This window comes from Heloderma suspectum, chromosome 1 (assembly GCF_057233095.1).
Source record: "Heloderma suspectum isolate Gila_16-S chromosome 1, 16-S_ref, whole genome shotgun sequence".
Classification (NCBI taxonomy): Eukaryota; Metazoa; Chordata; class Lepidosauria; order Squamata; family Helodermatidae; genus Heloderma; species Heloderma suspectum.
Genome location: NC_139458.1, coordinates 133,947,008 through 133,963,556, shown reverse-complemented (window position 1 = coordinate 133,963,556; position 16,549 = coordinate 133,947,008). Strand labels below are relative to the sequence as shown.

Below are 16,549 nucleotides of genomic sequence, written 5' to 3'. Positions count from 1 at the left end.
TTTATCAGCTTAGGCTGGTATACCAACTATGCCTTTATCTGGACAGAGGTAGCCTAGCTATAGTTATCCATGCTCTGATAACTTCTCGTCTGGATTACTGCAATGCGTCATACGTGGGGCTGCCTTTGAAAATGGTCCGGAAACTTCAGCTGGTCCAAAATAGGGCAGCAAGATTGTTAACAGGGACTGGCCTGCGAGCTCATATTATGCCAGTACTTTCCCAGCTGCACGGGCTGCCAGTCCATTTCCGGGCCCAATTCAAAGTGCTGGTGTTAACATTCAAAGCCCTGAATGGCTTGGGGCCAGGTTACCTGAAGGATCACCTCCTCCCATATTTGCCTGCCCAGACCTTAAGATCATCGTCAGCGGCCCTTCTCCGTGAGCCCCTGCCAAAGGAAGTGAGGCGGGTGGCTACTAGGAGGAGGGCTTTTTCTGCTGTGGCACCCCGGCTCTGGAATGAGCTCCCTAGTAGGGATGTACAAAAATTCCGCCACAGATCTCGGGGAGGCCGAATGCCAGTGCATTCGGCCCCCCGAAATCGGTGGCGGAACGGCCCCCTGCCCTCCCGGGACGGGACTTACCTGGGGCGGATCTTCCTGGCGGCGGCGGCTCTGGCAGCAGCCGCGGCGGTGACTGCAGCGGCCGGTCTTCCAACCGGCTGCTGCCACCGCCATTTCCAAGTTTAAAAACAAAACAAAACAAAACAAAAAAACATGATAGGCTACATAAAGATTTACGTAGCCTATCACGGCTAAATTTTAGAAAACACTGTGATAGGCTACATAAATCTTTACGTAGCCTATCATGGCTGATTAAAAAACCAAACAAACAAACACGCGTATGCAAATGGTGGTGCCCATGGGCGCCGCCATTTACGTTCCTTATTTTGGCACGTCTTAGTCTACGTAAACATTTATGTAGACTATGGCGAAAATAAGGGGAACGCAAATAGCGTAGATGCTACGCTATTTGCGTTCCCCTTATTTTCTCCATAGTCTACGTAAATGTTTACATAGACTAAGATGTGCCAAAATAAGGAACGCAAATGGTGGTCCCCATGGGCGCCGCCATTTGTGTACGCGCATTTTTTTTTTTAATCAGCTGTAATAGGCTACGTAAACATTTATGTAGCCTATCACGGCTGACTGCAGGGACATAAACGGTGGCAGCTACGGCCGCCGCCATTTGCGTCCCTGCTAGCCAGCAGCCGGATGTCCGGCCGCTGGTGGAGCCGGCCGGCAGCTCCGCAGAATCCCTGCGGAGCGGAGCCGGCCGGCCAGGATTCGGGGGGGGGGGAGGAATGGAGTGCATCCCCCCCAGCATCAGCATAATCCGCGAACAGGTAAGTGACTTTCGTACATCCCTACTCCCTAGTGAGGTTCGCCTGGCACCTGCATTGTATTCCTTTTGGCGCCAGGTGAAGACCTTTTTATTTTCCCAGGCATTTTAGCATTTTACCTTTCTAAATTTTTAGGTTTGCTGTTTTAAATCTGTATTTTAAACTCCTGCACTGCTGCTAGGTTTTACTGTGTTTGTATTGTTATATTGTCCCCTTCATGGATCACTGCCTTGTTGTGGCGAAGGGGCTTGCGTAACTCAGTGAAGCCATAAGCTATGCCGTGCAGGGCCACCCAAGACGGACAGGAAAAGACCCTGATGCTGGGAAAGACTGAAGGCAAAAGGAGAAGGGGACGGCAGAGGATGAGATGGCTAGATAGCATCACGGATGCAATGAATATGAACTTGAGCACGCTCCGGGAGAGAGCGCAGGACAGGAAGGCCTGGCGTGCTATGGTCCATGGGGTCACGAAGAGTCGGACACGACTGAACGACTGAACAACAACAACAATTGTTATATTGTGGTTTTAATGTTCTATATATTTTAAATTGTTTTATTGTGTGTTGTTTGGTTTTAATTTTTGTGAACCGCCCAGAGAGCTTCGGCTATTGGGCGGTATAGAAATATATATATATACATATATATATATATATATGTATATATAGGGCGTGAAATCTTGGCAGATTTTTCTGGTTTGGCCCTAGAGGATTTAATTCCATTTTTCCCCTACTGACATTGACTCAGTCTGTAGTGAGTTGATCCAATATGTGGATTCCATGTTTTTTTAATGGCAGAAATTTGTGCAAATTGTATCTTGGGGTGGGGGATCTTGAAATTTGCACAAATGGGGTCGTAATTTTTTTAAAATATTTTTTTAAATTGGCGATTGTGCATAAGTGTGCACAATCACAAGTCCACCTGTCCACTGTGTAGACCCTCAGAGGCCTAAATATCCTTGTCAGTTTCATCCTTTCCATGCACTACTTCATTTAGCCCAGCAGAGCCACATTCCATTTTGTCAAAGAACTTAACAATTTCATCCTCCACTTTGGTGCCCCCCCCCCCCGCAAGCACCAAAGGGAGGATGAAATTGACAAATTCTTTGACAAGTACAGAACATGGCGCTGCTGGGCTAAACAAAATAGTGAGTGAAGAGGCCAAAACTGACATGGATATTTACAAGAGGGAAATAATGCCTTTGCAGGGCTATAAAGCAGACAGCCGGACTCGTGATTGTGTGCACTTTCATAAGATCGCCAATTAAAAAATATTTTAAAACTTACGACCCATTTGCACCAATTTCAAGATCCCCCCCCAAAAAAGAAAAAAAAAGATCCAATTTGGATTGCAGGACCTGAAATTGTAGGACCCCCCAAACCTGTACAAAACATTTGTGGAACTGGAAAAACATAATCTGCTACAATCTGCCACTGTTTACCGGAAACACTGTAGAATCCCATCAGGCTTAAACAGAACAGTATTCTCAGCATAGCAATATTCCTACTTTAGTGTAAGTGAGCAGGACCCCAGTCTGGATGGGGCCACTGCACATGGGTCAGGTGGTTAAACCTTCTCACCCCCCCAAATGTGCCCCTCATGCAGGGACTAAAAAAACCCCCTTGCTTTGGTGCCAATGAAATTCTCCCCGTACCTTTGCATGGTGGTCCTGATCCAGACTGGGGCTCCGTGCACTTATACTAAATATTTTTAGAAGTTAGGATCAGCTACACCAGCCTTCCCCAAACTGGGGCACTCCTGATGTGTTGGGATACAACCCCCATCATTCCCTGCCAGCCCCAATATTTATGGGAGTTGTAGCCCAACACATCTGGAGGGTACCACACTAGGGATGGCTGAGCTACATGCTACAGATTTTACACAGTGTGCAGTTTAGTCCTAAGAGACAAACAACTCTAACTTTGGTTTGCTTTTACCCAACTATGACTGGGTTGATTAGATGGGAACAAATTATGCAGCTCCACCAGTCTGGACTCCATCACCTCTCTGTTGTCTCCCTTTCCTATCACTGTGGGCAGGGTTATCACCAGCAGTGATGCTTTATTCTTAAGTACCAGGCAAGATTTCAGCCTAAGGGTAGTTCTTCAAAATTCATGGTGTGATGCCAAAGATGTGTTTGTGTGAAACAGACAAGTTTGCAAATGTTCATTTGCCTCACTTTTGTAGTAACAGGGATGTGTCATCTGTCTCATTCAGTTCAACATGAACTGTTTCAGAAGAACCCAGATCCCAATGCCCCACCCAAAGGCACAACAGGAGTTTCCAAACAACTAATCAGTAAGGCAGAGTGGCTGGGAAAGTTGAGAATGCTTCCCTGATCTCAAGCTCATAAACACACACCAGATCACATCACGCATACTCAAAAAAAGACAACTCAAACCAGTTTGAAAATACAGCAGCATAGCCCAACGAAGTTTGTAGGTGTAGCTACACTATGTTTAAAACCCAAATAATGGGATGGCCTTTTGAAAGTGCATGTGGATAAGCTATATATCTTTGCTGAAGAGGAGCCAAAAGGGAACATATCAAGGGGACACTTGTGATACTGGCTTTTGCAAGCAATCATTTCTGGTACCCAGATTATTCTCCAGTAACGAACCCATCATGAACTAGGGTACTCAACACATCCCCCTTATTACTAAAGGAAAGCAAAAGAGTTGTCATAATCCTTCAACTGAGGCTTATGCGCTACTGCTGGTGTGGTGGAGTGTAGTAACTAAGACAGCGAGTTGTTCACATCTTACCGCATCCATTAAGTCAGTATATAGTGGCTTTAAGGCAGCCACTCTTCCCCCAACTCAGCCTCTCCTATCTGCAGTGAGGTGATACCAATACTGACCTACCTTGCAGAGCTGCCTGCTATAAGGAGGACTCAGAGCCCGTATTTGAAGCACTTTGGCTGAAATGTGTTATAGAAATGTATCACCGCTACCACCACCACATAGACAAGCCCTAGAAATGGTCCTTCTTCCCCCAGTAACAGACGCTTACCTTTAGCAGTCCCATCACAATGAAGTGACACAGTCTGTTCCACTTGGACTTCTGAAAGATGGAACGATGCCCGAGATCATGCTGAAAAAATCCATACTGGACCTGGAAGGCAAAAAGCAACACTGGGACAATGTGGTGTGATTTCCACACACACACATTGGGCTGCATGGAGTAATTGGTTACTCCCTAAGCTCTCCTTTCTCACCATTTGGGAAGAACAATGCCCACAAGCCTATGCAAACTGTATTTACCCAAATGTTAGCCAATAGCACTGCACAGAAGCACGGGAACGTTCATTGCAAATGTTATTGATGCCCAGGAGATTAGCAAGGTAGGAAAACATCCTTTCAAGAGAGCACAGTTACTCAGTTCCTGTGGGAACAGGAACAATAACATTCTTAGCTCATGTGTTAGGTGTGACTAAGTTCAGCTACAACAGATCCAAGAAGTGAGACCTTGTCAATTAGTGAAAAAATGTGTTATTTGGCTCATGAAGACTAGAGCAGGTAGCACTGATCTTACTCCATCTGCATTGGTTGCCTTTTTGTTTCTGGGCTTGACTTAGACACAATCCTATGCATGTTTAGACAGAAGAAAGTCCTACAACTCCCAGCATTCTTCAGCTATGCTGGCTGGGGAATGCTGGGTGTTGTAGGACTTTCTTCTGTCTAAACATGCATAGGATCTCATACCTAAAGTGCTAGGATTGACCTTTGAAGCCCTACATGGCTCATCACCTGGATACATTAAAACTCAGTTGGCACCAATGGAAGGTTCTCCCGTCCTTGTACTTAGTTCCCATGGTGGTGGTGGTGGTGGTGTGTGTGTGTGGTGTATGTGGGGGGTAAATATTTTTTTGGGGGGAAGTGGCTGGGTGGGAAGGTTTAAAGCTCTTCTACCCACATGCAGTGGTTCTGATCTGGATCATGCCTCTGCACGTTTACACTAAGGTAAACAAATTATGAGCATCAGTGGCACACTACGGATGTAATGTAGCATGTCATTTAGCCCCAAGGCTAAATGAAACAACTGCATGTTCTTCCCCTGTTTACCACATTCTCTGTCTCCCTCCTCTTCCTCTGTTGTTTTCCCTGTATCACATTTTAGGTTGTAAGTTGCTCAGGGCAGGGGTCCGTCTTCTTGTTCTTTGTAAACTGCAGTGCACACTGCAGGTACTATGTTGTTGTTGTTGTTGTTATTTCAGCACTGGAGGGACAGGGGAGTGCCAACCACTAATTCTCCTTGATATCACAGCAGTTTTCAATGCCATTAGGATTATGTCAACACTGACTGGCAGCGGCTCTCCAGGGTTTCAGACAGGAGTTTCCCTGCTCTATGTGGAGGTGTCAGAGATTGAGCCTGGGACCTTTGGCATGCAAAGCATGCCCTCTACTACTTAGCTATGACCCCTCCCAAAACTATAGGTATGGTGTTTCAGTGCTCCTGCTCCTACCAAGAAGGCCAGTTCCAGAAGGTGCTTGGTGACTTCTGCTCAACCCTGTGGCACCTATGCTATAGGGTCTCACAGGGTTCTATCTTGTCCCCTATGCTTTTAGACATCTACAGGAAACTGCTGAGTGTGGTCATCTGGAGTTTTGGGGTTGGGTGTCATGTCATCAATATGTAGATGACATCCAACTCTATCTCTCCTTTACAGCAGATTCAGGTGAGGTGGTGGAAGTGATGGGCTGGATAAGGGCCAAGAGACTGAAGCATAGACCAAAGGTACTGTTGATGGGTAGTTATTCTGTAAAAGGAGATATGCTCAACCTGTTTTAGAAGGAATCGCTAAAGGATCAGCTTTGCAGTCTGGGGGTGCTCATTGATCCAGCTCTGACCCACTTCTTTTGGAAGTTTGAATGTGTAATTTTCTAATAATTTGGAGTTCTATATGACATAGAATGAGATGAGCATTTTATTCCTAATTGAAAAAAATGTTTAGGTAAGTGAGTGTGTTAATATGAACACAATGGTTAAACATTTTACTGTTTTAAACTGGTTCAGTTTTTCCGAGGAAAGAAATTTTGTTTTCTGGTATATGTCAGACTTAAACATGGGGATTTCTGAGAACAGTGGGCAACATCCTTTTCAACACTGCCACTAATAAATAAATTAGTTTATTTATTAATAACATTGTGCTGGTGTAAATAATCTCAAGTGCAACGCCAATAAGGTTTGCTGGCATGACAGGTTTCCCCAGGAAACCTCTTTGTTCCAGCAAACACTGTTGGTGTTGTGCTAGAGGCTGCTTATACCAGTGCAACGTAATTTATGCTAGTGGAAATGCTGACTAGGATGCCCAGTTTCTCCCCTGCTTATTTGCTGCATTCAGTGCCTTTCCCTTTTGTTTTCTTGTGGGGCTGAAGTATACTCTTGCAAACCTGCTATACCCTGTGACACAATTATCTTACCTGTGCAGAGGCAAACACAGCTATACCAATAAGGAAGGCCACCCAGGATTTTCTGAAGTACCAGACAATGAGCCAGGCTGCAGTGTCTAGCAGGAAAGTGTGCAGGAACATGAAGGTGAAGAAGGGATAACTTGACTTCAGGAGTCCCATCTTCTTCACTGTTGTGTGCAGCTCATGAAAATCATTTACCAGCATTTCCTGTGAGAAGTGACAACAGTTAAGCTCTCTTATATTTGGCTTTATGGGATTTAAACTTCCTCTGGAATTATTATGCCTTCCATTTCCAGAGGGATCACAATAACAAGGAAAAGACATCCAGCCATCAATGGGAGACCAGAAGGTCTCATTTTGCTCAGTGTACAACCAGTCAGATGTGAAAAAGATTCTCTGCACTACCTCCTATCCACCATAAGTTCAGTGAAGCAAAAAGAGGAAGCTGTTACAAGTTACGAAGTGGGAGTCTTTGTAACTTGAATTTTATGCGAGACAACAGATGGCTGTATTCTAATCACTTGAAATACTGAGATTCTGGAGCACCATGAACATTGCATTTCCTCTAGGAGTGTGTTTGTTTGTTTTATCCTTTAGTAATCTAGGAGATCTCATTGCTTAAAACACTGAAACTGAGGTTATATGAATGCAAAGGGAACTGTGCACCCAGGTTTGTCTGTATCAGCCAGGAACAGTGGCTCAGTTAGAGCATCTGCTAAGAATGCAAATGTAAGGGACTGCCACTCAATAGACAGAAGGTTCTGAGAGTGGAGCCCTCTGTCTGTCCTATGTCCTGCCTGCAGGAGCCAGTTAGGGCAGAAGGAGGAAGGAAGTGAAAACGTCTCCTGTTCCTCCTTTTTGTTACATTTTTGGCGAGATGAGCCTCTCAGCTCGTCTTGCTGATCTACTTTGTTGTGAGCGGGATGGGTGATGAAGAGGCTTTAGGATCATGTGGATTCTGGCGTCTCCTCCCTCCCCTCCCCACCCACTATCCCTCCCCCCTTTTCCTCTCTCCAACCTTGCTGTTGCGACTTCAGAAGGGAAGGGGTGCTTTCTGCGATGGGATCCACCATAACATATGGTTCCTGGAATGCTCTCTCAGGGACCATAGAAATGTTCTGTAAGGGTGATGGACAACTGTACCTACAAGTTAGTGTATTTTCTCTATACATATCATATCAAACTCTTTAAAAAGAAAGCAGCTGTGGGGAAAACTCACATTTTTGGTGGGCTCACAGCTGGGCTCGTCAGGCGCCAGCTCCCCAATTAGCAGTGAACTCAAGTATTTCTTCACTAGGTCCTCATTCTTGTGGAAAGCTGTGAAGGCATCCTAAGAAACATAGAAAGAAATAGGTTGTGAGAGGGAGATGGCCACTGTGCTGAAATGGTGAACCTGACAGTCAGGGGAGTTTATTTTCGGCAACAGATGAAAAAGGTTAATCCCTAAGGCCTGACTCCCTTCTTTGTGGGCTGATATAAACGATAGCAGAATGGTCTCAGTGACGCATGTGCGCACGTAATTTTGGAATTACAGAGTTTCTTGGACAGCTGGGATTGTTAGTCAAAGGAGAGAAGGTGGAAGGAGAACAGCTGGAAAAGGGAAGGAGACTTGGCTTGGAGATTGGAAGGGGAGGCAACAGAAAGTCACATGGTCAGTATGAGAGGAAAAGAGGAGGAGGAAGAGTAAAAGGGAAAGGGAATTATCATGGAAGTCCATGAGAATGGAGGAAACTTGAGTGCAAAAGCAAGGAGAAAGTTGCTGAAAATTTGCCTGACAGGTTCATGACTCTGGGCGATTCCCTGCATGTGCATGAATAAAAATGAGAGATTGAGTGGCCACACAAATGGGACTATCAAGCAGTGACATGATACATTTCAAGTTCTTAATGTAAGCACCTATGAAGGCAAAAGATTCACACATTAAGGCCAGTACATAGTGCATTGATCTGCTGGTTGTTTTGCTGGTATTTATTATTGTTTTACTTGTTTGAATTATGGCGACCTTCCTTGGAAGTCATTGATAAGTCATTATATAGATGCTTTAAATAAACAAATATAATATGGCTTTTGTTGGAAAGTTAGAAAATCAGAACGGCTGATTTGTTGTAAGCTATGGCTTGCCATTAGGTTAAAGGAGGCAATGATGTGATCTCTTCAACCCCCCCCCCCCCCGGACTGGGCAATTTGAACAACTATCAGCAGTATCAAATCTGCTATTTCTGGGTAAGGGATTGAAGGGTATAGCGGTGTTTTAATTCCTGTCAAGCTTCCAGTCTGGTTTGGGGACTGAAATTGCCTTGGTTGCCCAGGTGGATGACCTATGTGCAAACCTGTTTATTTTCTTGGATATCTCAGGGATTTTCACACGAGGCTTTTATCCTACACCTTTACTGGGGCTTCTGCTTCCAGATTCTTTGCGGGATTAAGGTCGTCCCCTTTACATGTGTTTTTTTCCAGGGGTATTCTTTCTCTGCCTTTCTATATGTTTCATTAAACAGCCACTAGATGGTGCTGTGGTATAGCAGAATTGTGCAATTACATGGAGAGAGCTTTGGCACCATTTGGGATAAGCCAGACTCCTCCTTCCCATTAAGAAAAACCCGCAAATTACCATGAGTGAGCAATTACGAGCGCACAATAAAAGCCTTCTGTAGAAAAGCTGTCAGTAGCTTTTGAGAGAGTTGGTCAAAGGTTACCTCCCCCGCAACTACACTGGACTTTCTTACAAATATAGGTGTGTGCGTGTGGGAATTCATTGATATTCATGAGGCGTCGTGAGAAATTTGGCATTGAGAAGGGAGATGCAGACGTTACTGTTGTTTACAAGCTGTTGTTTACAATGTACTGTTGTTTACAAGGTTTTCATTTCTTTTTTAACTTTAAAGAGGCAAGTTGTGTGGTCAGCACTAATGTGATATAATGACATGTCATCCTTGCCAGGGACATTGTATGCAAAGAAAGATGGCAGCCCCTGTGGGCAGGTGCGTAGATAGTACCATTTTGGCTACATTAGGACTGGTATTTGGAGAATCATTCTGTCAGAAGCCAATTTATCCCATCACAGGTACAAATCCAGCTTTAGGGCACACAGATTAGGAAGTGTCCAGATGTTATGCTGAGGCACATTTCTGTATGTGGGCATCAACCTCATGTCCACATTGTCAGAAGCAATTGAATGTGAGAACTCAGAGGTGGCATAAGACATGTTTCTCCCTCAGGTAGAAAAAGAACAAATGTCAAATGGCATCTGTTCCCATGCCCCACTCATGTTGGTAAAAATATTATAATCAATTAAACATGGGATCATTTAGCTGTCATTGAATAGGAATCCCAAATCTGCCAATGTCAGACTGCCTCGCTCTGTCTAAAGTTCGGTAGAGCCATGAACAACTCACTGGAGTCTGATGCAAGAACTTCTGCGATTGATCAGCAATAATGACAGCAGAGACAAGAGACAGTGGTGGTGTGTTGGTGTAGTTGCAGTATTATTAATAATGTCTACAAGTTCGTGCCTATATGGGTGAAAAAGCTAAACACTAATTTGAAAGTTCCCCACTCACAGGTGACATACAGAGAAACATCAGGTCTGTATAGTATGCAAACATGCATGACCATACCAGGCTCTGAAACAAGGTCAGAACATATTTGATAGGCAATACCCACACCCTGTTTGGAAATGCTGGCTTGGTTTTCTCTTCATAGTGCTTTGAACTAGAATGTGGTTCAAGTTCAATTCACATTATCACACTGGATGCTTTTTCTTTAATTCTTTAATGTCTTTGTTGTGGAAATGTTGGTAGCTTATTAAGGATGCAATCCTATGCAGGTTTAGACAGAAAACCTGGGCTTTTTTCTGTCTAAACCTGCAAAGGATTGTGCCCTAAAGTGATAAATGAGGAGTTACAGTCTTCAAACACCAACATTGTTACACATTCAGTTTCTGTGAAGGTTATTGCTGATGAAATCATTACCAATTATGCAGGACATCTATTTATTAAAAATGAATAAAATAAGTCACAGAATTATTCATCATCTATTGGTTTCAAGAATACACAGAAAGTTCTTATGTTGTTATCACTGATGTACTTCTGCACTACTATAATGCACGTAGCCTTTAAAGCAGCCTTCCCCAACTTGGTGCCTTCTAGATGTTTTGGATTACAACTCCCATCATCCTTGACCATTGGCCATGCTGGCTGGGGCTGATGGAGTCCATAACTTCTGAAGGGTGACAGGTTGGGGAAAGATGCTTCAAAGGGTAACATTAGCGGAGAGAGGGAGAGAGAGAGTGCTCCTTGCTTACAATCCATATTTTGACAGTGAGAAAGACAATCAACTGAGAGGAGGGGAAAATGGGAAAGGAATTATTTGAAATTGATACGAATGAGTGTACAAATACTATAGCCTACCTCTAAGTCAGCTTACAAAGCCCAACTGTATGCATGCTTACTAAGTAAGTTCCACATTGTTCAATGGGACATTGTTCCAAGTACATTGCATGGGGCTGCAGATGGAATCTTGATTGTGTGTTGAATTCCTTTCTCTTCAAATATTGGTATTTTCCACTCTAGTTTTGCGCCCTCAGCATTTCTTCACTTAGGATGCAATCCTATACCCACTTACCTGCTGGAAGTAATCTTCATTGAACTCAGTGGGAGTTTCTTCTGAGTAGGATTGTGCTGTTAGTGCCATAAGACAGATGCTGGTCTGTCTGCTGATGGGAAGACAGATGGGAAGTCCAAACAAAATACAAAACTGACTTACCTTTCAAAATGTCAATTAAAATGCAAGTCAGCCATATCCAATCTGAAGACACCCATTATTTCCCCCCCTAAAAAATTCATTTTGTTAGCCAGCACCAGCTCCAGGTTTGGAGGGGGCTTGGGCAAAACAGCGTGAATGGCCCCCCTTCCTTGGTGGGTCCACGTTCTCACTACCATTGTCACCAGCTGCTCTAGTCTTACTCCTCATTTTCTTTCTCAGCATTGCTCCCACTTGCTTGCTTGGCAGGCAGAGAGCCAGTGAGCAAGCAGGCAGAGGCATCTACTGCTCCTCCTTCTCACCATCATTGTTGCCTGGGCCACAGCAAGAGGCAGGTGAACAAGCAGGTTGCAATGGTGAAGTGGAAGAGCAAGTCTAAGGAGCTCTTGTTGGTGGCCCCTACTGGGGTGTGGGCCCTTGGCAAGTGCCCAACCATGCCTACCTTTCATGCTGGCCTTGTTGTTATCAGGACAAAATATGCACACACAAGATTAGAAGTTTATCTAGACATCAATTGTATAGGTAGGCACACTAAAAATACATACGATGAACCAGGTAAAGTTTTCTCAGTGTGCTAACTTTAATTCACCAAGGTACCCCCCTCATTTTATTGCTGGAGGGAGCAATTCTACGGCTGCTAGACAATGCCTAGATGGCCACAGGACTTTTCAGTTCCCAGAAACCTCACTCCCTGCCCCCCCCCGCCACTGCCTCGTAGGTGGTGCAGTTTGTCCCTATGTCTGCACTCGTGAGCACAGCATGGAGCGGGCAAAAGGGGGCCTTTCCCATGAGAAGGGAGGAGAGGAGACCACAGAAGCGTTGTTATGACACTTCCTATGTGCCATCCGGCCTCCCCCTCCCCACTCCGAGGTCCCCAGCTACACAGCCAGAATCAGCTGACTAGCCACAAATGCAGGGTAGCTGGAGCGCAGAGGGAATGATCCCTTCTGTGCTGCGGCTGCCCTGCATTGCATAGTTGGCCGCCTCTGAGTTCCTCCCCATAGGATTGTGCCCTTATTCATTTAAAAAATATGTTTCAGATGAAAAGACATAAATCACTTTATGTCCCTTACCAAGAGTGCTCAGTTAAGACAATTTCAGCGCCCAAAAGCCTTTTTCTTAGACTAGCCTTGATCCCAGTTTCACCGAAGCCCTACAACTGTGTATTTCTTGTAAACCTATTATAAGTATATGAGACATTCTGTATACAGATTAGGCTGTAAAAGTATACAGATGAGGGTGAAATCCTAAGCATAGCTGACCAGGAAATAACTTTTCATTGAACTCAAAGAGAAGTGCAAAACACACACACACAGACCCCAAACCACCCAAACCTGAGAGGTTTCACTGATATTGTCAAACTTTCCCTCAAAATTACTTAAGATACTTTTGCCTGAAAAGAAACCCTCAAATCTGCTTTGATTTCGTTTTGGAAAAATTGAGGTGACAGCTCTGTTTCTGAGTAAACATGCTTGGGTTAGGTCTTAATGTGAAGGGTTACAATCTTCCATCCTGTTGGGCTCCTTCAATCCCCTGGAAGTCAGTGGGATTTAAACAGTCAATGTGCTCCAGCTGGTTATTGACTTCCCATAACTGAAATTGCGGTTGCACTGCAAACTATTGCTTCAAACATCCATGCCCAAACACAACCTAAATTCCTCCCTCCACAATTTGCTTCTTCTCAGATAGGCTTTTCTGTTGCTTCAGGTCCTTCTTCCCTCATTCTAAATCTTGATAATCTACTCAAGTGTTATAGAAAACACCCAGTGGACACACAAGGCATGACTATATGAAACTGTCTAATACTAAATCAGATCATTGTCCATCTAGCCTTGCTGTATCTACTTTGCCTGGCAGTAGTTCTCCTGGGTACTAGGCAGAAGCCTTTTCAAGGTCAGCGAATATCCTTGGAAATAACTGTAGATGCCAGGGACTGAACCCGGGACCTTGTGTGTGCAGGGCTCATGCTTTGCCCTGGCTTATGGTCCTTCCCAACCACTCTAGCTCCCGCAATAAGACTCACCGTAGCATCTTGTCCTGAATAGTGGCTGATGACGCGGGTTCCTCCAGGATGCTGCCAATAGAACTGGCTGACATCGTAGACTTTCCTGTTGATGACCAGCCATCTCTCTTGCTTGGAGTTTCCCTTGCCTGAGCGGAGTCCGACCTCCTCCCAGGTGAAAAACTGTGCAAGATCTGAACCAGGTTCTGGCTTTCCTACACTGGTGCCTGACTGTGGAGGCATTCTCTCTGACAGATGAACACCTAGGATGGGATTTCCAAGTAATTAGTCCACTGTCACTCTGTGCAGTGGAAGGTTGGAGCAATGGTATACCTTTCCATTCTGCTTCATGTGCCAAACAGCTTTATATGCATCTGTTTCAGCAGCCCACATAATCCGTAGCATCATGTCCTTGCTCCAGGCATTCTTTTTTTAAGTTTCCTCCTCCCTCTAGCCTCTCCTTCAATTCCACTCCAATCCTGTAAGAGTCACCCTTCCATCGTGTCTATTCATGCATCTTCTTAGCAGAACTTACAGCAATGTAAACAGCCACAATATGCACTGCATCTTTTGAATGAGCCACTGAACACATCAGGGTCTAAAACCATTTATTCTTTGGGGTTATGCATTGTGCAAGACTGTTCTCTGCTCCAACAGATACACAACTTCAATGTGGTGGTATACAGAGGCCAACTGCCGAAACAGTTATCCTTGTTCCAATATTTCTGGCCCTGACTGTATGAGTTCAACTCCCTTACAGAGTCAAGAAAGGACACTCCAAGTATTCATGTCCTCTTCAGATTGTTGACATCCCAGGAGATTCGGTTGTTTTTGAGGGTGGAAAGAAATGGAACATCTCAAGACTTGTTAAGGACTTGTTAACAGACAGCAAATAAAGGAGATAGTAGTCTCTCTTTTGGATTAGAAAGCCTAGGCGCTATCGATGAGGAAGATGGAGAGGACAGGATTCCAGAGGGCATTCAGCCCTCCTTGTCTTCAGCTGTTTCTCCAAATGTGAGAAGAAGTACAAGACAAAAGAAACTGCCTAGATGATTTGAAGATTTTGTATCTAACCTTTGAACCCAGCTCTTATTAATTGTACCTTTATTTTGAAGGAGAGAGATGTGTTGTATTGTGATGATTGTATATACTTCCTTTGTTTTGAGTTATTAAGACGTTTATCCCTAGAGGGTCCCAGGAGGAGGAGGGAGAGAAAGGGGAGGAAGGAGGGTGTGAGGGAAAAATGAGAGATGGAATTTTAGGGTTTAGAAATAAAATGAAGTTCTGTTTACATCCAAACCTTGTTTCTGGATCCTCCTTATTGAGAATACAAAAACATGCCCAAAACGTTTCTTCTTCCCTTCCTTCCTTCCTTCCTTCCTTCCTTCCTTCCTTCCCCTCCTCCTCCTAGGACTGTATCAGCACAGAGGGTCTGATAAAAAGGGTTACAACAAAGGAGATGAGCACAACCCTGGAAAAAGGGTCCTGGTTGCTTCCTCAGGATGACACGGCCAATAAGGTGCTGCCAGCCCCTAGGCTCAGCCCTTTGAGGGAAAAGGAAATGGTTGCTCTTGGCGGGGGGGGGGGGCACTCCTTGCCTCCAACTGGGAGGAGTAGCTGAGAATATTTCCTGTCTGTTTTCTGTCTCCTAGCTGAGCAGAGCAGAGGCAGCTGCTCCAGCAGGTTTAGGGGCTATACAAGCTCCCAGAGAGTGAACGATCAGAGCAAGCAAACAAGGGAGAGCAAACAGGAGTTTGGCAGGGGAGTTGCAGTGGAAGAGGAGACAAAGGCAAAGCGGTGAGTGGGCTGGAGGAAGCCCAGGGGACTTTCCATTCTGAGTTGCCATGTGCTCACCATGTGCTCCTGGGAGCTCCAACTGAATTGAGGGGGCATGGCCTGAGTACTCCCAGCAGCTGTGTGGGTGGGGAGTTTCAGTCTGTTTCTTGCCTCCTAGCTGAGCAGAGCAGAGGAAGCTGCTCCAGCAGGTCTAGGGGCTATACAAGGAAGCAAGCTCCCAGAGAGTGAGCGATCAGAGCAAGTGAACAGGGAGAGCAAACAGGAGTTTGGCAGGGGAGTTGCAGTGGAAGAGGAGGCAAAGGCAGAGCGTGGGACTCTGTTATTAACCTCCAGTGAATAGAGGACAAGGCACAGGCTATCCCAGTGCAATCAAAAAGCTAGAAACATAAAGGGAGTAGAGACTATGGAAGGAAAAGACTCTCCAGTGGTGGTGACCTGCAAGGTGCATGCAATGTTTGTTTTCTTGCCTGAGATCAACATAGCCTACACGTGCAGCAAGTAGGGATGGACGAGTGCCCTCCCATCCTGGTTCTCCAGGCCCAGCCCCTTCCCCCGCTTGCTGGTCCTCTGGGCTGCACTCGAGCCCCCCTCTGTGCTCAGTAAGCAGCCCGCAACTTACCTGGGCCCGTCTGTCTCTGTCCCAGTCGCCATGTTTTTAAAAAACATGGTGATTGGCAGCCCATGCCCATATACTTGTATGTAAAAAGCACTGTGAATCACCCATATACTTTAGTTTCACAGTGCTATGTTGCGTATAAGTCTATGGGCATGGGCTGCCAATTGCCATGTTTTTTAAAAACATGGCGATCAGGACAGAGACACACTGGCCTGGGTAAGTTGCGGGCTGCTTACCAAACACGGGAGGGTGGTCTGGGGACTGGCAACCCAGGGGGAGAGCTTGGCAGGCGCAGCTCAGGGGTGTGGGCACCGGTGGTCCGACAGATTTGCAGACCGAAACGGGCACCCGCACCATCCCTAGGAACAAGTGAAAATCGATTACACTGTTGGAAGAAAAAGTGAGAGGACTGGAGTGGCGAGTGTTGACCCTCCAGGGAACAATAGAAGACGAAGTGTTCTTAGACAGGACAGTGGAACTACAGCAGCAAAGTGAAGTACAGAAGCTAGAAGAGCAACAGCAAGCTGAGGCAGAAAAGAAAAATGCTGAGGTGAGGAAAAATTAAGTAGAGGATACTCCTTGGAAAAGGGTGACAGTTAGGAGCAGAAGAACTAGTAGCCACT

General features: G+C 45.3%; 1 protein-coding gene across 1 annotated transcript in view; it reads right to left on the bottom strand.

The window, feature by feature from the left end:
- Nucleotides 1-13,756, bottom strand: part of LOC146357922 (acyl-CoA (8-3)-desaturase-like) — a 42,642-nt gene extending 28,886 nt beyond the window's left edge. Inside the window, exons 1-4 of the mRNA XM_084819620.1 lie at nucleotides 13,535-13,756; nucleotides 7,970-8,080; nucleotides 6,760-6,957; nucleotides 4,349-4,450 (exon numbers count right to left, since the gene is read on the bottom strand). Of these exons, the coding sequence (XP_084675746.1) occupies nucleotides 4,349-4,450; nucleotides 6,760-6,957; nucleotides 7,970-8,080; nucleotides 13,535-13,756 (633 nt within the window). The remainder of the gene's footprint in view (nucleotides 1-4,348; nucleotides 4,451-6,759; nucleotides 6,958-7,969; nucleotides 8,081-13,534) is intronic.
- Nucleotides 13,757-16,549: the final 2,793 nt, after the last annotated feature.